At 40.1% G+C, this 25,518-nt stretch overlaps 1 protein-coding gene across 2 annotated transcripts in view; it reads left to right on the forward strand.

Annotated features, from left to right (window-relative positions):
• Positions 1–25,518, forward strand: part of LOC127617081 (ras-related GTP-binding protein A-like) — a 52,965-nt gene that overhangs the window by 26,971 nt on the left and 476 nt on the right. The window contains exons 6-11 of one of the 2 annotated variants that reach the window (XM_052088965.1): positions 5,056–5,151; positions 5,231–5,353; positions 6,803–6,894; positions 6,975–7,090; positions 10,897–11,025; positions 20,390–25,502. In XM_052088965.1, the coding sequence (XP_051944925.1) occupies positions 5,056–5,151; positions 5,231–5,353; positions 6,803–6,894; positions 6,975–7,090; positions 10,897–11,000 (531 nt within the window). In that variant the 3' untranslated portion in view covers positions 11,001–11,025; positions 20,390–25,502. Of the gene's footprint in view, positions 1–5,055; positions 5,152–5,230; positions 5,354–6,802; positions 6,895–6,974; positions 7,091–10,896; positions 11,026–20,389; positions 25,503–25,518 lie in introns of those variants that run through there. The other variant, XM_052088966.1, reaches the window with a different exon arrangement.

Consider the following 25,518-nt stretch of genomic DNA (forward strand, 5'->3'; position numbering starts at 1 on the left):
ACTGTCCACATTGTGGGAGTTGGCCAGCCGTGGCAACCACTTTCCAACTTACACCAGGAATATTGGTGGGGTGAATGTTGGCTGCTACATCCTGGGAGATTCTGCCTATCCCCTGCAGAACTGGCTCCTAAAGCCATTCACTGACACTGGACGGCTGACAGTAGAACAGCAGATCTACAACAAGAAAATATGTCGAAGCACGGGTAGTGGTTGAAAACGCTTTTGGTAGACTGAAGGGAAGGTGGCGTTGCCTCATGAAAAGAAATGACTGTGATGTTACAATTGTGAAATCTATGATTCTTACTTGCTGTGCTTTGCATAACCTTTGTGAGAGTCACGGAGAGGACTATGACAATGACTGGGATGCACCTGCAGCAGCAGAGCCTGTGGTGCCAGTGGCACAGGGTGTTGAGGAGGAGGGCAGAGATGTACGAGAGGGTCTGATGCGTTATTTTAATTGCTAAATAAATACATTATCATTAAATATGTTGTCTTTGCTGTTTTTCATTAAAGGATGTCACAGTATACAATCTGAAAATACTTGTTCAAACCCTTGTAAAAAGCAAACCATCCAAAAAAACACTGTTTGTAATAAGTTTCAAAAAGGTTTTATTTAAACACGCATACAAATAGAAAAAAATATAATATTAATATAAATTCACACATCCAACTATATACATATGTTACATGTAGTGCAAACATTAAATTAAAATAAACAAAGGGGTTTCAGTCCAGGGGTGGTGGAACAGCATCCCACCGGTTCAGTGCCTGGACAAGCTGGCTCAGGGTTCCCAGAAAGGCCTGGTTGAAGGACGACATTTGCAGCAATCTCCTCTCTCCTTAAAGCCGCTCGAAGTTCTCGGGCATGTGCTGCATCATCGAGTGCCATCTGTAAATGGCGCCCCGCTGCGCCGGTTCAACTCCAGCTGCTCGACATCCGATGTCTGCATCTCCCTCAGGACAGTCAGATGCTCCTGTTCCCTCTTTCGTTTCCTCCGTCCTGGCCAAAAAATAATTACAATGAATGAGTTATAAAGAAAAACGGACCAGTCACGTTTCATTCAAAGGTTGTGTGTGTTTTAAATTGTTCACATGTATTATCATTACAGCTGCTACACAAAAAAAGACAAGCCCACAACTTACTATTACTTATATAGTATATGTAACGACTTAACATCTGAGCCCAACTATTTTAGTAAATGCCAACATTAAAATACTATGTGTACAGTATAGGTGTACACTGTGTACGTCTGGAAAGTTATAAAAATACTGAACAGGTATATTAATGAATCCTGTATTCCCATAACTGGGAATGCTTCCTGTTGTTATGCAAGTAAGTTTACGTTATTGAGTTACTGATCTTGTTGGTGTCGATGGTGCCGCTGGTTCTGGTGCCAACGTGGCATCAGTGGGTGTCACTGAACCATTCTCCCTCGTCGAAAATGAATCTTAGATAGAAAGATCATACAAAAGTCAACACAATACGAAAATAGCAATGGCAGAGTTAGCAGCTAGCTAGAGGTAGCAGCAATTGTTATCTGCGACACAAGTTTACAGTCTTCGTTGTTATAAGTGAGCTTCAGCTTTTCAAAAGCCAGCCTACAGAAAACATAACTCTCGAGCTGAGTGCGCCTACAGAATTAATGTAATGTAAACTTAAAACACTTACCATCCTCCATCAGCGACTCCAACAAACTGGTGGCCGAGTCAAGTCCACCCTCCCCCGTTGCTCGCCGGTCTATGGTCGTAGATACCGATCCATCTGTTCATACCACTTCCAGCTTTTTCGGTTTGAACCACTGAGGCCGTTGTGGTCCTTTACAGCTCTGTAGTCACTTTTCAGTTTTTTAACTTTTCCCTACATTGCTGGAAAGTCCTGTTGTAGCCATGTGTGGACAGCAGTTCGAAGATTTCTCGATAAACTTTTTCGTTCCTCGTTGCCCCATCAAGCTCTCGCTGGATCCTTTCTTTGGCAACCAAACAAAGAAAAGTCTGCACCTCCTCGCTTGACCACGGCGTATTCTTCCGAAGTTACCATAATAATAGTTTTGTAGGCTATATCTGTGTTTACTTTTTAAACTATTTAAAAATGGCGGGGTTATTCTGGCTACTCCGTCTGGCTAGCGCAATGATGACGCAGTGAATAGTGACGATTCTCTCTGACCAATCAGCAGTCGGCATTGTTTTTACGTCACATTTTAGTATCGCCTCAGCCCGCTCAGAACCTCGCCGAGGTGGTATCGAAAAAAGTACCCGAAAGCAGGTACAGGTACAACTTTTACACAGTGGAAAACCAAACAAAGTCGAGTTGAGTTTAGCCGAGGCGAACTGGTACTGTGTAGTGGAAAAGCGCCTTTAATGTTTAGAATCCTACCCCACACTCCCCCCTCCAATTCTAAGTTGAAATATTTCTCCCATAATCTCTTGAGAGAAGTTGAAGCTCCATCCCCCAGACTCTGAATTAGCAGGGAGTTATACACTGATGCCAAATTACCATTTCCAAAAGCAGTAATCACCACTTCTAGAGTATCTGCTGCTTAGGTGGTTGTATGCTACTTCCAAAAGTAATACTGAGCAGGTGGTGCAGAGTTTTACATTATTTTACTTATGTACAGTGCATCCGGAAAGTATTCACAGCTCTTCACTTTTTCCACATTTTGTTATGTTACAGCCTTATTCCAAAATTGATTAATTATTTTCCTCAGAATTCTACAAACAATACCCCATAATTAACGTGAAAGAAGTTTGTTTGAAATCTTTGCAAATTTATTAAAAATAAAAAACAAAAAAAAATGACATGTACTTAAGTATTCTTAGCCTTTGCCATGACACTCAAAATTTAGCTCAGGTGCATCCTGTTTCCATTGATCACCCTTGAGATGTTTCTACAACTTGATTGGAGTCCACCTGTGGTAAATTCAGTTGATTGGCCATGATTTGGAAAGGCACATACCTGTCTATATAAGGTCCCACAGTTAACAGTGCATGTCAGAGCACAAACCAAGCCATGAAGTCCAAGGAATTGTCTGTAGACCTTCGAGACAGGATTGTATCGAGGTGCAGATTTGGGGAAGGTTACAGAAACATTTCTGCTGCATTGAAGGTCCCAATGAGCACAGTGGCCTCCATCATCTGTAAATGGAAGAAGTTTGGAACCACCAGGACTTTTCCTAGAGCTGACCGCCTGGCCAAACTGAGCAATCGGGGGAGAAGGGCCTTAGTCAGGTATATGACAAGAACCCAATGGTCACTCTGACAGAGCTCCAGTGTTTCTCTGTGGAGAGAGGAGAACCTTCCAGAAGAACAACCATCTCGGCAGCACTCCACCAATCAGGACTGTATGGTAGAGTGGCCAGACGGAAGCCACTCCTCAGTAAAAGGCACATGACAGCCCGCCTGGAGTTTGCCAAAAGGCACCTGAAGGACTCTTGGACCATGAGAAACAAAAGATTGTACTCTTTGGTCTTAATGGCAAGCGTCATGTCTGGAGGAAACCAGGCAATGCTCATCACCTGGTCAATACCATCCCTACAGTGAAACATGGTGGCAGCATCATGCTTTGGATATGTTTTTCAGCGGCAGGACTGGGAGACTAGTCAGGATCGAGGGAAAGATGAATGCAGCAATGTATAGAGACATCCTTGATGAAAACCTGCTCCAGAGCGCTCTGGACCAGGTTAATCTTCCCACAGGACAACGACCCTAAGCACACAGCCAAAATATCAAGGAGTGGCTACGGGACAACTCTGTGAATGTCCTTGGTTGGCCCAGCCAGAGCCCAGACTTGAACCCAATTGAACATCTCTGGAGAGATCTGAAAATGGCTGTGCACCGACATCCAACCAGATGGAGCTTGATGTCCTGCAAAGAAGAATGGGAGAAACTGACCAAAAATAGGTGTGCCAAGCTTGTAGCATCATACACAAAAAGACTTGAGGCTGTAATTGGTGCCAAATGTGCTTCAACAAAGTATTGAGCAAAGGCTGTGAATAGGAAGGAAAATAATTAATTTAATCAATTTTGGATTAAGGCCGTAACATAACAAAATGTGGAAAAAGTGAAGCGCTGTGAATACTTTCCGGATGCCCTGTACATTATTCCATTTGTATTTATATCACTGTACCTGTTATATTATCCTGACATTAGAAAGAGAGAAGCTTGGGTTTGGGAGTTAACAAATAAAATACAAATAAAAAGACAAGGGACGTAGATTTATGCAATAGTGCTCTTTACTCATCTCACTTACTCAAAAAACATAGATTCTATAGTCATTACAATGCATAAAACACATGAACATAATGAAACATTTATGCCAAATAAATTAAATGCCATAACAACGTTAAATAGGCCCATATTAATCTCATGCATTGGCAGTTGAACACTGAAAGTTCTGTGCTTTAAACCAGAATAGATGTTTATAAAACAGTGCTCACCTTCTGTACATTGGTAAAATCTTTTATTTTATTTGTTTCCGTCTAGTTATGCATAGATCTGCCATTATCGATTTTATTCGGGGGGGGCACATGTTTATTGTCTTGTAGACCATTCTTTCAATCTTCAAATTGGTAAATTGAAAGCAATTAAAAGACTGTCCCTTTCACTCATGCACAGTGGAATTCCATTGGAAAAATTCAGTAATTTCTGTTGGAATCCGCATGATCAGGAATTTGACCTGATGGAAATCCAGTGGCAGAGAAAATTTCCTACACAAATTTCACATGGGTTCAGGTTTGAACTTTGACACTGAATTTGTAGCGTTGACCAAATGGAAGTTGCTTGGTTTTGCTGTGACCTTTGTCTGGGTGGTGCTTTGTACACTGACTAAATGTTGACTGGATAAGGAACTCATTTTAGTGTTGAGTTTCTTTATAAATGCACTCTTCCAGAGAATAAAAGGCAGCATAAAAAGAGTCTGCTTAGTCAGCAGTTATGTGGTTTTCACACTCACTTCACATTCAGCCATGCCTTCATCAAGTGGTGGTGAATGTGTCTGAGCCTTAATACTGAAGTTAAAATTGTTTGTTAATATCCATTAAGTCCTTTGTCATCGTACAGATATTTAAAGAGCGTGAGGAGGATTTGAAGAGATTATCTCGACCCCTGGCCTGCACCTGCTTCAGAACATCTATTTGGGATGAAACGCTGTATAAAGTAAGAATATGTGCAACTGCTCAGCATTAACAAACTTTCAGAAGGTGGGTTCATGTAATTTATTTGTTCCTGTCTGCAGGCCTGGTCCAGTATCGTGTATCAGCTCATTCCTAACGTACAGCAGCTCGAGTGTAACCTGCGCAATTTTGCTCAGATTATTGAGGCAGATGAAGTCTTACTGTTTGAAAGAGCAACTTTCCTGGTTTGTACCAAACTCAAACACAATGCTCACACACACTCAACCTGGATATATTTAAACACATCCTATAACAATTAACACTCCAATCAGGATTCCCTCGGTCATGTAAAACCTGGAAATATCAGGGAATTTTAAAACTGATTTCTAGGCATGGAAAAATCATGTAATTTTTTTTTTTAGTTAATATATTTTTATTTATTGCACTCTGTCCTCAAATATTTAATCGGGGTGTTACGCTACACTGAATTAAAAACACAAGGTGAAGAGTTTAAAATGTATCATGTTATTTAGAATACCTGACCAATTAGAGACAACGATGTGCCGTTAATCCCCACCCATTTTAGGATCACGCAATGTGTGGATTACCTTTAAATGTTTTCAGTTGAACTTTTATCAAACAATATTGTGGTTTTGTTTTTTTTACAAATTTGTGATTTCGGTGCCATTTTCACAATGAAAGGCTTAAAGGATTGGCCATGGAAATTTGCTTTTCAAGTCATGGAAAGGTCATGGAAATTCAATGGTTGAAATGAGTTGGAACCTTGTCCAAATTATTATTTTTTTTAATGAATTGTGCTTCATTATGTTTGGGATTTTGATTAACAATTAGCATCTTATTTTGCTGTTGCTTGGATATCAAAGCTATGAAAACTAGATACATAAAATCACACTGAAAAGTTGTGTTGCTTAGGCAAACCCTTACCCACTATTACTTTTGCTACTTTTACGATATCTCTGTGATGATGAACAAGTTTTCAATTTCTAAGATCATAATCATTTTGGTGTTTTTTTTTTCTTTTCTTCTGAGGCTTAAAAAATGTGTAGTGGTGTAAATGCCTGGAGAAAGTAAAAAAAGTGAGTGATGTTTGCCGTGGCAAAACTTGCAGCTGCAATGTCCCACCAAAGGCCTCAGTACACTACTCTAGTCAAAATAACCTACCCCGATGTCTTTTGTTTCGTGCTACAATACATGTGACATGTATAGAAAATACATTCTATATTTTGCTGTACATTTGACACATTTTTATCACCTCTGACAACTTTATTTGTCACAACTACCTAACAATGCCCTGTCAACTACCCACAGTATATGAAGTTGACTACAAGTCTTATTCTGGCCAAGAACAACCCACTTAGGCAAGCAGAGCTGTCTGACTGTCATGAAAAGAAAACTTGCCATCAGTGCAAACAACGAAATTAACCACCCACTAGTGGTACCATACTCAGTGTAGTTGTATACAGGGGGATGAAAGAGCATAGAATATGGGAAAGCTCTGGCAGTGTGAATGAACAAAATCATACAAAGCGGAACAGATCAGACCAACTTTTCTGGAAATTTTCTTGGATCTCTGTGTGTTAGAGGTTAAACAGAAAAATAACAGCTGAAACATGAACAGCAGTTCTGGCCTGACTGACAGAATTAACTGCTTCTTTCTGCGTGTGTTTGTTCAGGTGATTTCCCATTATCAGTGTAAGGAGCAGCGAGACGCTCATCGCTTTGAGAAGATCAGTAACATTATTAAACAGTTCAAGCTCAGCTGCAGGTCAGTCACACATCAGTTTTAGCTCATTGGAGGTGCTAAAGTAGCATGTTGAATTTGGAATTTTGTTTTCTATCCCACAGTAAATTGGCCGCCTCATTCCAGAGTATGGAAGTACGGAACTCGAACTTTGCAGCCTTTATCGACGTGTTCACGTCCAACACATACGTCATGGTTATCATGTCTGACCCGACTATACGTAAGCATCAACCTGAGTTTTCAGTTAATGTGCAAATGTTTGCCATTTGAATTACAGTTCTGCTTTAATAATTTACCTTCTTTCGCTTCTTAAAACCTTCTTACCACTGTGGGAGGTACTCTGTGAACACCACAGGGCAACACAGAGGTTCAGATAAATCACAAACAGCGGGTGTTATTTGAGATCTTAAAATATTCACAAGTATCTACTGAGATATCAGGCCCAATTACATTAGGTGGATTTATATCGAAGTTTATAGTTTTAAGTAATACTCTAGGTTTGTGATATTTTTTTCTCGATAATATCTGAGAAATACTTTGCCTTAGCTACTTTGATGGCTCTTTGATAGTTATGCAAGGAGTCCGTTAAAATTTCATAAGACACCTTGAGCCTGTCCTTCTGCAAATCTGTCTTAAGTGCTCGTGTAGTATCATTAATCCAAGGCTCTGCCTTGGTTTTTACATGCCTCACCTTCAAGGGTGCAATTGAATCTAAAATATTTTAACATACAGCATTAAAAGGACAGCAGAAACTCCATGTTCAAATATGATGAAGGGATTTTAAAACCAGAACCATTGTGATTATTCACAAATGCAGTAGAAAACTCACTAATAATACTGGAATTCATCATACGACACAGACGTGCAGGTGGATGAGATTTAATAGTCTGACATGGGAAAGAAGCCCCAAAAATGACGAGTTTGTGGTCAGAGAAAGTTGCATCACAAACATCAACATAACACAGAGAAATTAAAATATGTCCATGATCATGTGTTGGACCCTTTACAGATTGCACAAGATTAAAAGAGTCAATAAGATTCAAAAAGTCTTTCACCAGAGGGTCGGCTGGACAACAAATATGAATTTTAAAATCTCCCACTATTAAAAACGTGTCAAATTTCACTAAAATTCCCTCCAAAAATTCAGAAAATTCTGAATAAAGTCTTTGTTAAATTTGGGTGGCCGATATACCGCCACACACAACACAGATCTAGTTGAAAGACTTTCAGTTCAAAACTAGAGAAAACTTCGGTCTCTACAAGACGACAGTGAAAACTATCCAAAGTGAAAAACCAGAATCTAAAGGTCCACCTATGCCAGAAGCTTATGGAGAGTTAACAAATTTACAATCCGAGGGAACGAGGTCAGCAAAAGGGCTTAAATCACCGGTAAATAGCCAAGTCTCAGTCACAAATAGAACATCCAATAATTTAGAGGTGAAGAAATCCCTCAGGATAAACGTCTTGTTACAAAGTGATCTCGCATTACCAATGCCATATTGAATAACATAGCCTACCAACTGTGGTGCACGACACAGCGTATATGCTGGCTCCAGATAGCGCCGATAAACGAATCGATGATAGTCCCAGTCATCATTGACACTATGATGGTCGAAATTGGTCCTAGTTCTTCCCAATCCTGTAAAATTAGCCTAAAACGCCTAATCAAGGCATACCCAAAGTAAATTTAAAGCTGTTCTTAAACATTTTGGAGTACATGCATGGTTGTGGTCACTTTTGAATGGTGAAATAGAAGTTTGTTTTTCCGCCTGCATTTTTTTTTTGCATACAGATGCCTGCAGATGACTATAACTTGTAGCTATTAGCTTGAAAACATAATGAGATCACAGCATGAAGCCTTACCTTGTCCAAGTTAAAATTTCATAACAATACCACAAAAAAATTAATATCCAGAACCACTATTAGTTTTGCTGACACAGAGTAACTGAAGCATAAATACATTAGAGTGCTTTTTCCCTTCTTGAAACTAAACGTTGTGCATATAAAAGAGTCAAAACTAGTGCTATGGTGGAAAATGTGTTTATATAAAAAATACACAAACTATTTACATACATTTTTACACAAAGCTAGACAAAACTTTTCCATCTTTTCTGTATTCTACCTTTTTACAGCTTGCTTCCTCACATCTCAGCAAAATTGTAAATACACAATGAAACAAAGAGACACATACACACACCTCCCCCAAAGGTTAGAAGTGAAACAAAGACACACACAAACAAACACAACTTATATTGTTATATTCAACGTGTATATATCGTTTTTCTTTTCGAGTACGTAAATATGTATATGTATATTTACTGTAAATACTGTATACTTTTGCAAAAACATCTTTTGGTAAAACACATAACCCTAACCCATATATATATATATATAGATATATATATATATATATATCTATATATCTATATAGATATATATATCATGCCAATAGAGCTAGATCTGAAAGAAACAACAAACTAAAACCTCACACATGCACAAACAAATATAAACTACTCCCGCAAACAGTAAACTAAAGCTTATTTATGCGGAATATACAGTAATATATGTTATAAAATACAAGAAAATAACTTACTTGTCCAGAGTAATGTCTCCTCCCTCCATAAATGTTTCCTCTACATTTCTGAACAAAATATGAATGATTTGTCATATGTTGATTCCGAGGCAATCTCCAGACTCATCACTTTCACACCGAATGCATTCTTCTATCACATCCTGGAGCGAAAATCTTGTTTTCCTTGTCCGTTTCGCAATATTTAAATCTCCAAAAGTGTAAAGAGTTCCAAAATTACACTATTCAGCTTTTACGCACAGACGCACAAATCACCTCGTGCTAGCAAGTAAACATTATGCACACACTTTTTAGAAAGTCATCCTCACACTCGGCTTTAACTGGCTTGATCTTTACACAAAGGAATGGGGGGAGGCAGTTACATTCGACACAGACTGTGGTTGGCTATTGAAGGCTATGGACAGGACATGGAAGCTCCTATTGGGTCAAATGAGGTGTGGCGAAAGGTCAGAGTGCAGCATCCATTTTGATACCGGACATAGGAAATGTTTACATCTGAACTGAAGTTATGACAGAGAATATGTGAAAGATTAGGCACAGCTGCCGGGTACTTTGAAATGATGCAACAAGAGTCCGTGGGTATTTATTGATGTAATAATGTGATTTGGACAAAAACATTTCCTTGATTTGATCGTTTGGACATTTGACAATGAAACAACACCGTTTTTGTCGGGAAGTTATGGATCAGTGGACTACTATGAGGCTTCATAGGTGAGTTGCCTACATTTAGTTATTGTTTGTTTATATGTTGGTGGTCTGACAAAGATATAGATTGTACCTGCTGTTGCAATTTGTATCTTAAAATTGTTTATATCAATAGAAAATAAAGAAATGTAGCTTTCCAAAGATATGTGGCATGTGTACAATGTACACACAGCAGTTGTGTACATCGCATAGGTTTTATTTTGAACATTTACAGGCCCGCCCGCGGGATGTTATAATCCGATTAAATTAAAAGCCAGCCAAAATGTAGCCTTGAGTTTGACAGAAAATCCGCCTTGTTTCCCCACGTCGTCTTCAACGATTTTGACGGAAGTGTGCAGGGAAGCCAACATAGGACTGGTGGCACACCTGGCAGGAATGGAGGGAGGTATGAACATGGTCCTCCAAATTCTTGCTCAAACTGTATATTAACAGTGTTTCTGATGTTAATGAGCATAAGAATATCATAAACCAAAATAGCAGTGACATCCTGCACTAGGAGGGAGACCATACAAAATAAAAACTACCAGACCAGGTAGCAGACAGCCAGCCACACAGACAGGCGCCATCTTGCATCTACCCTTATGTCAAACATAAATATTTGATATGTAAATACATGTTGTGGGGTTTCTATAATAAATGATTAAATTAGTACTGTGGTCTGTCCCTGAAATAATCTCAGAGTAAAGTTTTTTGTGACAGAGTTCACTAACTCACTGTCTTACTCTCTCCAGCATCTGCTGCCACCCTAATCAACATTCGGAATGCCAGGAGACATTTTGAGAAACTGGAGCGAGTAGACGGACCCAAACATAGTCTGCACATGCGCATGCGCTAGACATACAACACATGCAGCATGGAACGTGAGTGTGTGCATCATGCACGTCTAATCCTCTATTACATACACACCACCCAAGCTACTGTAATTAAAGCTGTGTCCTTCATTTTTTATCTTTCAAACCATATCAGGAATCTTGCGATTTACCCCAATTTTTATGAAAATTTTAAGAAAATCTATAGGTCAATTTATATATATCTGTGGAGTTGTTAAAAAATTTGTTTTAATGACTTCAACCTAAGTCATTAAGTTCATATATATATATATATATATATACTGTATATATATATACTGTATATATATATATATATATATAATATATATAAGTTTACATACACTTAGGATGAAGTCATTAAAACAAATTTTTTAACAACTCTTCATTTCATATTAGCAAAATGTAGTTGCAAATGTGTCTTCCAAATGGACAATGACCCCCATGCATACCTCAAGTTGTGGCAAAGTGGACAACAAAGTTAAGGGATTGAAGTGACCATCACAAACCCCTGACCTCAATCTGAACATTTGCGGGCAGAACTGAAAAAGCATATGAGAGCAAGGAGGCCTACAAACATGACTCTGTTACAACAGTTCTGTCTGGAGGAATGGGATAAAATTCCAGCAACTTATTGTGTGAAACTTGTGGAAGGCTACCCAAAAAGGTTGACCCAAGTTAAACAATTGAAAGGCAATGCTACCAAATACTAACAAATTGTATGTAAACATCTGACCTAATGGGAATGTGAAAAAAAATAAAAGCTGAAATAAATAATTCTCTCTACTATTATTCTGACATTTCGCATTCTTAAAATAAAGTAGTGATCCCAACTGATTTAAGACAGGGAATGTTTTCTATGATTAAATGTCAGGAATTGTGAGTTTAAATGTATTTGGCTAAGGTGTATGTAAACTACTGACTTCAAATGTGTATATACATATACAGTCAGGTCCATAAATATTGGGACATCGACACAATTCTAATCTTTTTGGCTCTATACACCACCACAATGGATTTGAAATGAAATGAACAAGATGTGCTTTAACTGCAGACTTTCAGCTTCAATTTGAGGGTATTTACATCCAAATCAGGTGAACGGTGTAGGAATTACAACAGTTTGTATATGTGCCTCCCACTTTTTAAGGGACCAAAAGTAATGGGACAGATTAACAATCATAAATCAAACTTTCACTTTTTAATACTTGGTTGCAAATCCTTTGCAGTCAATTACAGCCTGAAGTCTGGAACGCATAGACATCACCAGACGCTGGGTTTCATCCCTGGTGATGCTCTGCCAGGCCTCTACTGCAACGGTCTTCAGTTCCTGCTTGTTCTTGGGGCATTTTCCCTTCAGTTTTGTCTTCAGCAAGTGTCAATCAGATTCAGGTCAGGTGATTGACTTGGCCATTGCATAACATTCCACTTCTTTCCTTTTAAAAAACTCTTTGGTTGCTTTCGCAGTATGCTTGGCCATCTGTACTGTGAAGCGCCGTCCAATGAGTTCTGAAGCATTTGGCTGAATATGAGCAGATAATATTGCCCAAAACACTTCAGAATTCATCCTGCTGCTTTTGTCAGCAGTCACATCATCAATAAATACAAGAGAACCAGTTCCATTAGTAGCCATACATGCCCACGCCATGACACTACCACCACCATGCTTCACTGATGAGGTGGTATGCTTTGGATCATGAGCAGTTCCTTTCCTTCTCCATACTCTTCTCTTCCCATCACTCTGGTACAAGTTGATCTTTGTATCATCTGTCCATAGGATGTTGTTCCAGAACTGTGAAGGCTTTTTTAGATGTTGTTTGGCAAACTCTAATCTGGCCTTCCTGTTTTTGAGGCTCACCAATGGTTTACATCTTGTGGTGAACCCTCTGTATTCACTCTGGTGAAGTCTTCTCTTGATTGTTGACTTTGACACACATACACCTACCTCCTGGAGAGTGTTCTTGATCTGGCCTACTTTTGTGAAGGGTGTTTTCTTCACCAGGGAAAGAATTCTTCGGTCATCCACCACAGTTGTTTTCTGTGGTCTTCTGGATCTTTTGGTGGTGCTGAGCTCACCGGTGTGTTCTTTCTTTTTAAGAATGTCCCAAATAGTTGATTTGGCCACAGCTAATGTTTTTGCTATCTCTCTGATGGGTTTGTTTTGATTTTTCAGCCTAATGATTGCTTGCTTCACTGATAGTGACAGCTCTTTGGATCTCATATTGAGAGTTGATAGCAACAGATTCCAAATGCAAATAGCACACTTGAAATGAACTCTGGACCTTTTATCTGCTCCTTGTAAATGGGATAATGAGGGAATAACACACACCTGGCCATGGAACAGCTGAGCAGTCAATTGTCCCACTATTCTTCTAATAAGTATTACTGTATATAACTTCTAATCATCTAATCAACATTTGGAACAAAAATTAAATCTATTTTTGGGAAGTTTCTCCCATTCTTTGCAGGACCTCTCAAGCTCCATCAGGTTCGATGGGGAGCGTCGGTTCACAGCCATTTTCAGATCTCTCCGGAGATGTTCAATCGGGTTCAAGTCTGGGCTTTGGCTGGGCCACTCAAGGACATGCACAGAGTTGTCCCGTAGCCACACCTTTGTTATCTTGACTGTGTGCTTAGGGTCATTGTCCTGTTGGAAGATGAACCTTCGCCCCAGTCTGAGGTCCAGAGCACTCTGGAGCAGATTTTCATCAAGGATGTCTTTGTACATTGCTGCATTCATCTTTCCCTCGATCCTGACTAGTCTCCCAGTTCCTGCCACTGAAAAACATCCCCACAGCATGATGCTGCCACCACCATGCTTCATTGTAGGGATGGTATTGGCCAGGTAATGAGCGGTGCCTGGTTTCCTCCAGACATGACGCTTGCCATTCAGGCCACAGAGTTCAATCTTTGTTTCATCAGGCCAGAGAATTTTGTTTCTCATGGTCTAAGAGTCCTTCAGTTGCCTTTTGGCAAACTCCAGGCAGGCTGTCATGTGCCTTTTACTGCGGAGGGGCTTCCGTCTGGCCACTCTACCATACAGGCCTGATTGGTGGAGTGCTGCAGAGATGGTTGTTCTTCTGGAAGGTTCTCCTCTCTCCACATACTATGAGATAGTGTTCTATGCACATAGCAGTTACTGAGGTAGCAGACAGTTAAAAAGTGACAGTAATTAAAGTGTCAGGACACGTGTGTGTGTGTGTGTGTGTGTCAAACCAGTCTCTGAGTATTGAGGAGTCTGATGGCTTGGGGGAAGAAGCTGTTACAGTCTGACCGTGAGGGCCCGAATGCTTCGGTACCTCTTGCCAGAAGGCAGGAGGGTAAAGAGTTTGTGTGAGGGGTGTGTGGGGTCGTCCACAATGCTGGTTGTTTTGTAAATGACTTTGATGGAGGGAAGAGAGACCCCGAAGATCATCTCAGCTGTCCTAACTAGCCTCTGCAGGGCTTTGTGGTCCGAAACAGTGCAAGTCCCAAACCAGGCAGTAATGCAGCTTTTCAGGATGCTCTCAATAGTCCCTCTATAGAATGTAGTGAGGATGGGGGTGGGAAATGTGCTTTCCTCAGCCTTCGGAGAAAGTAGAGACGCTGCTGGGCTTTCTTGGTGATAGAGCTGGTGTTGAGGGACCAGGTGAGGTTCTCCGCCAGGTGAACACCAAGGAATTTGGTGCTCTTGACGATCTCAACAGAGGAGCCGTCAATGTTCAGTGGAGAGTGTTCACCTTGTGCTCTCCTAAAGTCAACAACCATCTCTTTTGTTTTGTCGACATTCAGGGACAGGTTGTTGGCTCTACACCAGTCAGTTAGGTGCTGCACCTCCTCTTTGTATGCTGACTCGTCGTTCTTGCTGATGAGACCCACCACGGCCGTGTCATCTGCGAACTTGACGATGTGGTTCGAGCTATGTATTGCTGCGCAGTGTTGAGTCAGCAGAGTGAACAGCAGTGGACTGAGCACATAGCCCTGGGGGGCCCCAGTGCTCAGTGTGGTGGTGGTGGAGATGCTGTTTCCAATCCGGACTGACTGAGGTCTCCCAGTCAGGAAGTCCAGGATCCAGTTGCAGAGGGAGGTGTCCAGGTTCAGCTTTCCAATCAGGTGCTGAGGAATTATTGTGTTAAATGCTGAGCTGAAATCTATGAACAGCATTCGAACGTATGAGTCCTTTTTGTCTAGGTGGGTGAGGGCCAGATGGAGGGTTGTGGCAATGGAGTCGTCCGTTGAACGGTTTGGACGATATGCAAACTGAAGTGGGTCTAGTGAGGGGGGCAGCTGGGTCTTAATGTGGGTCCTCATGACGAGCCTCTCGAAGCGCTTAATGATGATTGGTGTGAGTGCGATGGGATGGTAGTCATTGAGGCAGGACACTGAAGACTTCTTTGGCATGGGGATGATGGTGGTGGCCTTGAAGCATCTCCTAGCTAGTCTGCACATCCTCTGAGCACTCTGCCAGGAATGTTGTGTGGTCCAGCAGCCTTCATGGGTTGACTCTATGTAGAGTTTTCCTCACATCCGCTTTGGTAAGACAGAGCACCTGGTCATTGGGAGGAGGGTTGTCTTCCTCGCCACCGCATCGTTCTGCACTTCAAACAGAGCGTAGAAGTCGTTCAGCGCATCTGGAAGGGAAGCATCTTTGTCACAGGCAACTGATGTTGTCTTGTAGTTGGTGATGGCCTGGATGCCCTGCCACATGTGCCGCGTGTCACCGCTATCCTGGAAGTGACTGTGGATTCTCTGGGCGTGTGCGCGCTTTGACTCTCTGATTGCCCGGGACAGTTTGGCCCTAGCTGTTCTTAGGGCTGTCTTATCGCCTGCTCTGAAGGCGGAGTCTCGGGTCCTCAGCAGCGTGCGCACCTCCGCAGTCATCCATGGCTTCTGGTTGGAGCGTGTGGTGATGGTCTTGGAGAAAGTGACATCATCAATGTACTTGCTGATGTAGCTGGTCACTGATGCTGTGTATTCCTCCGAGTTGCTAGAATCGCCATATGTTGCAGCCTCCCTGAACATGTGCCAGTCAGTACATTCAAAACAGTCCTAAAGAGCAGAGATGGCTCCTGCTGGCCAGGTTTTCACCTGCTTCTGAAGCAGTTTTGTGCATCTGACGAGCGGTCTGTATGCTGGAATTAACATAAAAGAGATGTTGGTCTGAGTAGCCGAGGTGGGGGCGGGTCTCCGCCCGGTATGCGCCTGGGATGTTTGTGTAAACAAGATCAAGCTTGTTCGCCCCTCTCGTTGCAAAGTCCACATACTGATGGAATTTAGGGAGCACTGTCTTGAGATTCTCCGGCAACAATAAACAGTCCGTCGGGGTGAGCATTCTGCAGTTCGCTCATAGCACCACAGTTCACAGAGCGCTTCCTTAGCGTTAGCGCTGGGAGGAATGTATACTCTGGTTATGCAAACAGTGGTGATTTCCTATGGTAAATAAAAAGTTCTGCATCTAACAGTCACAAGCTCCAACAGCAGCTAGAGACTAGTATAGAGTTCTTGCACCATTCCATGTTGATGTAAACACACAAGCCACCACCGTGAGTCTTACAGCAGAGAGCTGTATTTCTGTCAGCAAGAAACGAGGCGAGTCCGTCTAGCTGAATGGCGGTGTCCGGAACTCTGTCGCTGAGCCACGTCTCCGTAAAAACAAAGACGCAGCAGTCTCTAAACTCGTGCTGCGTAGCCTGCTGGAGTCGGATATAGTCCAGTTTATTGTCCAGGGAGCAAATATTTGAGAGCAGGATAGACGGGAGAGCTGGCCGGCTAGGGTTTGTTTTTAGCCTAGCATGGACCCCCGCCCTCTTGCCGCGCTTCTGCTTTCTCGCACACCACTTACGACGTCCTCTCCCCCGGCCGCCGGCATCAGGCAATGCCGAGGACTGGAGGCCTGGTCTCCGCAGCAAGCAGAGTACGCGTAGCCCTTCTGCAGGTCATCATGCAGCTTGGTTTTTGCATGAGTCTTATATTTCAGTAGTGTCTGGTGATGGTAGACACGAACACCAGTTGCTCCGATGTTCATGTGCTGCAAAAGTATGGCTTTTTTAACAAAAATAGCACCATTTTGGATCCGGAGTGTCCGCTGCGTGCTACCGTGCTGCTATCTTGGATCACTACTAAATGTGAAGCGATGACAGATTTTTCATTTTGGGTGAGCTATCCCTTTAACATTCAATGCTCACAAGTTTAAAGACAAAATGCATGTTAATATGAACATGTTAACAGATGAAATCCTAAAAGAGGGGACCTTGTTGCTAAATAATTTATGATGTTTCCTGAAAGATAATAAAATGTATATTAAAAATATATAATACAATAATTTTTTGAATATTGCATGCTGGCTATATTACAAGTATTAATATTGTAGTATTTAGATTATAATTGTTATGTATACTATTACCAGTAAGCTACATGATCAATTTCAGTCCGGTTTCAGGTCTAGACATAGCACTGAATCGGCACTATTGAGGGTCCATAATGACATTCTTGGAGCAATGGACTGTAAAAGCTCTGTGGTTTTGGTGTTACTGGATCTGACCGCTGCATTTGACACCGTGGATCATGCCATTCTTGTCTCCCGTCTTCAACATGTTGTCGGTCTGCAGGGCGTGGTGCTCAATTGGTTCTCTTCTTATCTCACTAACAAAACCTTTTCAGTAATGCTTAAATGACTTTTCCTCCTCAGCTGCCCCTCTGTCTTCCGGTGTGCCTCAAGGATCCATTCTTGGTCCGATTCTATTTTCATTGTATATGCTGCCACTTGGTAAACTCATTTCCAATCACAATGTTCATTTCCATTTCTATGCTGACGACCTCCAGATCTACCTTCCTGTGATTCTGAGCAATCGTTCTGCACTGGATCCTCTGCATAACTGCCTTCAGGACATCAAACAGTGGCTTTTCCAGAATTTCCTTCATCTGAATGAAGGAAAGACTGAGTACATTCTGTTCAATCCGGACTCATCCAATAGGTCTCTCAGTTTTGGTCCTCTAACACCTCAGTTTGCACCCAATGTGCGTAACCTGGGTGTTATTTTTGACAAAGGTATGCAGTACGACAAACAGATTAGTGCAGTTGTGAAGGCGAACTTTTACCAGTTAAGGCTCCTGAGTAAGGTCAAACCATTTCTGTCCAGAGCTGACCTTGAAAAAGCCATTCATGCCTTCATCAGTTCGAGGATAGACTGCTGCAATGCCCTCTACATTGGATTTAATCAGTCACTTCTCAATAGGCTTCAACTGGTACAAAACGCAGCAGCACGTCTCCTCTGCAATGCCACCAAACACTCACATATCACCCCGATCCTCCGCTCGCTCCACTGGCTCCCGGTGCGTTTAGGGTGGAGTATAAGGTCCTGCTGTTCGTGTTCAAGGCCATTAATGGTTTGGCCCCATCCTATCTCACAGAATTACTAACGGTCCACCAACCAGCCAGATCCTTGCGCTCCTCTGAACACACCTCTCTGGTGATTCCAAAGTTTAAATATAAAAAGTTTTGAGGTAGGTCATTTGCCGTCCAGGGCCCAAAACTGTGGAACGCACTTCAACCACACTTACGAAGTATCACCATGTTGAGTGTTTTTAAATCGCAGTTGAAAACACATCTATTTAGACAAGCTTTTAACATGTAGCCTCCGACTTGACTCGATTGCTATTTTTATGTACACTTATGTTTTTTATATACTGGTGTCTATTGATGTTTTTACTGGAAAGCGCCTTGTGCACCTTTTGGCTGTTGTAAGGCGCTCTACAAAGAAAATTTTATTGATTGATTTATCTACTTATATTATTGAGAAGACCTGTATACTATACCCAATGTCAGATGAGGGATGTAACTGGTGATTAGCAGAGTGATGAATTTGTTTGAAGCATTTCTCTTCACTCTGAGAAATTCTGGTTGCATTATACACATAGAATTTTTTGCTATTTCTGCCTTTTCGAAAAGTCTGTACTGGCTATACTGGTGATGGCGACTATGACAGGATCATCAAACATGAATCATTTTTGAACAAAATTATATTTTATTTTAAATGTTAGATGGCAGTTTAGTCTGGGAACTTTTACCTTTCTGTGTGTTCGTGGCCAGTGGCATACAAAAGCCCTCAGCAAATTATGGTAAACCTCTCACCTTTTTCTCTTTGCTTTCCTTTTTGTGACATGGGCCATGTCATTCCTATATATTTTTTATAAAATATATTTAAGTAAAATTCTTTCACAAATGTTTGTAAAGGCAGACTGCATGGCTAGGTGCTTGATTTTATACACCTGTGGCAATGGGCGGCTGTGGCTCAGTTGGTAGAGCGGGTCGACCACTAATCGCAGGGTTGGTGGTTCGAATCCTGGCCCACACAACTCCAAATGCCGAAGTGTCCTTGGGCAAGACACTGAACCCCAAGTTGCTCCTAATGGCAGGCTAGCACCTTACATAGCAGCTCTGACGCCATTGGTGTGTGAATGGGTGAAAACAGTGTAAAGCGCTTTGAATACCGATAAGGTTAAAAAGGCACTATATAAGTGCAGACCATTTACCATTTGTGAGTATACTACCTGTTCAAGTATTTTCAATATACACGGGATATTTGAAATCGATCTAATTAGCCAGTTCTCCAGGATCAAGCAGTGGCTGCTTACAAGTCGATTACTTTTATGCTGCCTTTTATGTTCTGTATGAAGTTTGAAAGTTTTGGACCCCATTAACACTGTACAGAAAATAACAAATATATCCTTTAAAATATATTTGTTTGTGTAACAAAATCAAATATTTTACAAGATGCCATAGCACAATAAAGGCACTCCTAGAATACATTTTATTTACTTGGATTGTTGAATCCAATTATAATAGTTTATACAGTCTCGGCTGTCTACTGTGACAGTAGACTTAATGTAATCACTGTTTCAAGACGTTAAATAATTTATGTAACAAATTGATAAAATAAAGATGAATTCACAATTGGTCTTGCCCAATGTAAAATGTTTGGCACATAAATTTTTTTTTTCCACTTATGGTGTCTTTTTTTGCTCATAGCCCTTGTTAATTTCTGGCCTTGATTGGGGTATGTAATGCTTTTGCTATTGTTTGTAAAATAAATGAAAAAGTAATACAGTTGGTAAAAAATAGAGTTTGTAAGCTTTCAAATGTTATATGCGCTCCCTTGGCATTTGATAAAAAATAAATAACAATGATGACACATTTCTTAGAGTTTGTTATATAATTTTATTTTAAATTGAACTTGAAAAATGAAAGAACATTTTAAGACCACATAAATGTAAAACCATGTTTAATATAAAGAGGGTCTATGTAATCAGTATAAATTCTCTTGCTTTACTTAAAATCAGTCTTATATGCTTATGCCTAGAGCTTCAGTGAGTATGTAATATAAATGTGATGTTTGTTTGCTGCTTTTTCTCTTTTGTACAGGACGATTATAAGGGTTGCGAATGATCCCGAGGAATTCCTCCAGATTTGCCGTCTTCACTGTGTGTTTTTACTGGAAGATTCTGCATCTGCTGTAATAAGGGGTTTAACTTGTTTTGCTTTTTGCTTGCTGCTGTTGCAATGGGGCAATAGTGAATATTGAAAAACTCTGATTTTGTTTTGTGTATAAGAGTGTCCATTTAATTATTGTCTCATTGTTTAAGCATTATCTCAGTATGTTATCCTTTCTTTACAAATGCTGAGAAGGTTGTTTTGAAATATGTTACTGTAAAATTGGTTTGTTTGAATTACCTGTGATCTGCACATCAATTGTGAATTATACATATTCTGCCAAAATAAATGCATGTTCTTCCGTAATGTCTTGATATTTAACAAAACCATAATTATTTTACCAGCAAAGAGTTGAAATAATAACAAATGTGTCTCTTTCATCAAAACTATTAGTGGTTTCATAGATGGCCATATCTACTCATATTTTGGCAGCTTAAATATTTTAATATTTAAAATCCATTCATCTGCATACAGAACTTAAATGTCTTCTGAAGCAATATGATACAGTTGAAGTCAGAATTTACATACACTTAGGCTGAAGTAATTAAAACTCATTTTTAACCACTCCACATATTTTGTATTAGCAAACTAGTTTTGGCAAGTCGTGTAGGACATCTACTTTGTGCATGAAACTAGTAATTTTTCCAAGCAGTTGTTTACATACAGATTGTTGTTCACTTTTAATTGACTATATCACAATTCCAGTGGGTCAGATGTTTACATACACTAAGTTAACTGTGCCTTTATGCAACTTGGAAAAGTCCAGAAAATTATGTCAAGCCTTTAGGCAATTAGCATCATTTGGAGGTGTACCTGTGGATGTATTTTAAGGCCAACCTTCAAACTCGGTGCCTATTTGCTTGACATCATGGGGGGAATAAAAATCAGCCAAGACCTCAGAATAAAATTGTGGACCTCCACAAGACTGGTTCATTCTTGGGAGCAATTTCCAAACACCTGAATGTACCATGTTCATCTGTACAAACAATAGTACAAGCATGAACACCACGGACCACGCAGCCAACATACCGCTCAGGAAGGAGACTCATTCTGTCTCTGGTTTGGTGCGAATAGTGCAAATCAATCCCAGAACAACAGCAAATGACCTTGTGAAGATGCTGGAGGAAACAAGACATGTATCTATATCCACAGTAAAACGAGTCCTATATAGACATAACCTGAAAGGTTGCTCAGCAAGGACGAAGCCACTTTTCCAAAACCACAATAATAAAGCCAGACTACAGTTTGCAAGTGCACATGGGGACAGAGATCTTACTTTTTGGAGAGATGTTCTCTGGTCTGATGAAACAAATATTGAACTTTTTGGCCATAATGACCATTGTAATGTTGGGATGAAAAAGTGTGAGGCTTGCAAGCTGAAGAAAACCATCCCTACCATGAAGCATGGGGGTGGCAGCATCATGTTGTGGGGGTGCTTTGCTGCAGTAGGGACTTGTGCACTTCATAAAATAGGTCATCATGGGGTAGGAAAATTATGTGGATATGTTGAAGCAACATCTTAAGACATCAGCCAAGAACTTAAAGCTCGGTCTCAAATGGGTCTTCCAAATGAACAATGACCCCAAGCATACCTCCAAAGTTGTGGCAAAATGGCTTAAAAACAACAAAGTCAAGGTATTGGAGTGGCCATCACAAAGCCCTGACCTCAATTCGATAGAACAATTTTGGCAAAATTGAAAAAGCTTGTGCAAGGAGACCTACAAACCTGACTCAGTTACACCTGTCTGGAGGAATGGGCCAAAATTCCAGCAACTTAATTTTAGAAGCTTGTGGAAAGCTACCCAAAATGTTTGATCCAATTTAAAGACAGTGCTACCAAATTACAGTGTATGTAAAACTTTTGACCCACTGGGAATGTGATGAAAGAAATAAAAGCTGAAATCACTTCAATCGTCGAATAAAATCTTTTCATTGATTATACTTGATTAATTTTTATTTAACTTGATAATATTCTACAGCTTTCATGTGCAACATCCATTCAACATATAAAATACAAACCTTCATTCTCCATTCATCATATCCCTGTAATTTATTATTTTTAGGGCTCATATTACATTCAATTCACACTTGTCCTCTTATTTATAGGACTCATATAACATTCACTCTGTGATCCTTTTATTTTAAGGACTCATCATACATTCCCATCCCTCTACTGGGCTCATATTTGTACTCAGTCATACACTTCCATACACAGTCGCACTTCACACATTTTCAAACACAGAAATAAACACTTTCAAAGACACACAAACACAAGGAGCTCTCGAAAAATGCAATAAAATTCTAAAACGCAACTATTCTACCACCTCTCTTAGGTGACCTACCAAACAGACCTTCTCGCAGATTCACTTCGTCGACACAATGAAAAAGCATATTAGTAGGATTTTTGCCTACTCATCAGACCTCTACGATTCACTTCCTCAACACAACAGATTGATATCCGCAGGACTTTTACACATACACTTTTCCTACTCTACACTCGCTTCACTGATACACTTCCTCAAAACAGTGAAAAACAATATTCTACCTGGTCAAAACTCTGCGATTCACTTCCTCAAAACAACAGAGCATTTCCGGTGGGTTTTTGCCTAGGGCTTCCTTAAACTTTATCTGCTTTCATTTACTGCTATTCATCTAAGCCCTCTTAAAAGTAAAAAAAAAAAAAAAAAAAAAAAACAGATCATTGCATGCAATGGGCAAACTCTGGGAAGCAACATAAACTAATTATATAAGCAAAGAATGCTTACCTTTTAGGTGGTCACCTGTTTTTTTGTGTTGCTCATCCAGCTAGCTCGCTGTGGCCACTTTGCTCCTGTCCAATCCCGCCAATTTGTTGTGGCTTCTGCCACCTCTGTGAAAGATCATTCTCGAAGTCTTAGGGTTTTGCTGCCAGAAGATGGCCTTTATTATCAGAGATAAAAAAGCTGAGTTGCTCTGGAGACACAACTCCAGCAACTGGGTTCCTTCCCGCTTATATATGATGAAGGCAGGGCTAATACATTCCAAACATGTCACAATTATCCATCATCCTATTCTTTGACTCGTCTGTTTATTTTGAGCAGTGAACTGGAGACACCTGTGGAAGAGCCTCACCATATATTTTCTCAGCAGTTATGAGCGCACATATGTGAGCACATTCCATTCCTGCACAGGCCCCTACACAGATTCACACATTAAGATACATGCTTTGACCATCGTAAATAATTATAGAATAAAATGGCTATATTTACATTGATTCAATTTGATTAATTTATACTTGATTAAGATATTCTACAATATCTGCATGATTTTATGAACTGTACTGCTGCTACATGATTGGCTAATCATATAATAACATGGATGATTGTTGGTGCCAGACAGGCTGGTTTGAGTATTTCTGTAACTGCTGATCTCCTGGGACTTTCACGCACAACAGTCTCTAGAATTTACTCAGAATGGTGCCAAAAAGAAAAAAACATCCATTGACCAGGAATCTCAGTGCTGTAAATAGAAAATATAAGTGATTTTGCCAAAGTCATTTATTACTTGGATAACAACGTTTCATGCTATTTTTTGAATTTCACATTCCCCTTTCTGTGTATCCATTTTATATTTGTACTTTCATATTTAGGGGCCAAGCACTGAAAGTGTTGGTTAGCTTTCTTATTACTATTCCACCAATGAAGTCTTTTGCATCCCATAGAACAGTTTGGAGGACAATTGGTACACTGATAAGAGAAGAGTCTGAACTTCTATCATAGCAAATGTGGGGTCTATCTCTATCCCTCTTGTGCCACCAACAATTTAAAATTAAACTTATGTTTGTAATTTGGCTTAAAATAATGAGATTCCTTGGGGCATATAGTCACATGATACTCAATGGGTGTGTCTCATCTTGCTCCCTAGCTCAACTGTATGTTGTGAAGCAGTAAATTGGGCTTTGGCAGGAGTGTTCATCAGCTGAACACTGGGACACTTATTCATACACAATTACCTGCAACAGGTCACACTTTTAAATGCTTCTGGTATTAATCGACAACATAGCTGTATAATAGACACTATTATGCATTTTTGTAGTAGATATTAAATCATACAGCATTGTTATGAAAGATAAATGACAAAATAATTTAAATTTTTTATTTATAACCTTTTCTAAAAACTATATTTCAATTTTAAATGATTGTTTCCTTTTCATTCAAATTATTGATCAAATATATTACAAACCACATCTAATTATCTATAAAGAGAAAATAAGCAGTCTTTTAATGCCTTGAGAAATTGAATAATTTACTAATCTAACAATAATTAGAACGATTATGCGACTATTCAGGTGATTATTCCAATGATTAAACATTAGCTCTTAACTGACTATTCAGCACTTACCTTGACTTAAAAGCTTGTAATAAACGTGCTTATTAGTAGTAGTGACTGAAAGAGAGAGTGAGTGAGTGCGTGAGTGAGTGAAAGATATAGTGAGTGCGTGAGTGAGTGAAATATATAGTGAGTGAAAGATAGTGAGTGAAAGATATAGTGAGTGATGAGTGAGTGAAAGATGGTGAGTGGAAGATATAGTGAGTGAAATATATAGTGAGTGAAAGATATAGTGAGAGAGTGAAAGATATATTGAGTGAGTGAGTGGAGTGAAAGATATATTGAGTGTGTGAGTGAGTGAGTGAAAGATATAGTGAGTGAAAGAGAGTGAGTGATTGATGATATTGAAAGTTATAGTGAATGCGTGAGTGAGTGAAAGAGATAGTGAGTGCGTGAAAGAGAAAGTGACTGCGTGAAAGATATAGTGAGTGAAAGATATAGTGAGTCAGTGAGTGAGTGAGAGATATAGTGAGTGATGAGTGAAAGATATAGTGAGAGTGAAAGATATATTGAGTGCGTGAGTGGAGTGAAAGATATATTGAGTGCATGAGTGAGTGAAAGATATAGTGAGTGAAAGATATAGTGAGTGCGTGAGTGAAAGAGATAGTGAGTGCGTGAGTGAGTGAAAGAGATAGTGATAGAGTGAGTGAGTGAAAGATATACTGAGTGAATGATATAGCGAGTGATGAGTG

This window comes from Xyrauchen texanus, chromosome 23, assembly GCF_025860055.1.
Source record: "Xyrauchen texanus isolate HMW12.3.18 chromosome 23, RBS_HiC_50CHRs, whole genome shotgun sequence".
NCBI classification, from domain to species: domain Eukaryota; kingdom Metazoa; phylum Chordata; class Actinopteri; order Cypriniformes; family Catostomidae; genus Xyrauchen; species Xyrauchen texanus.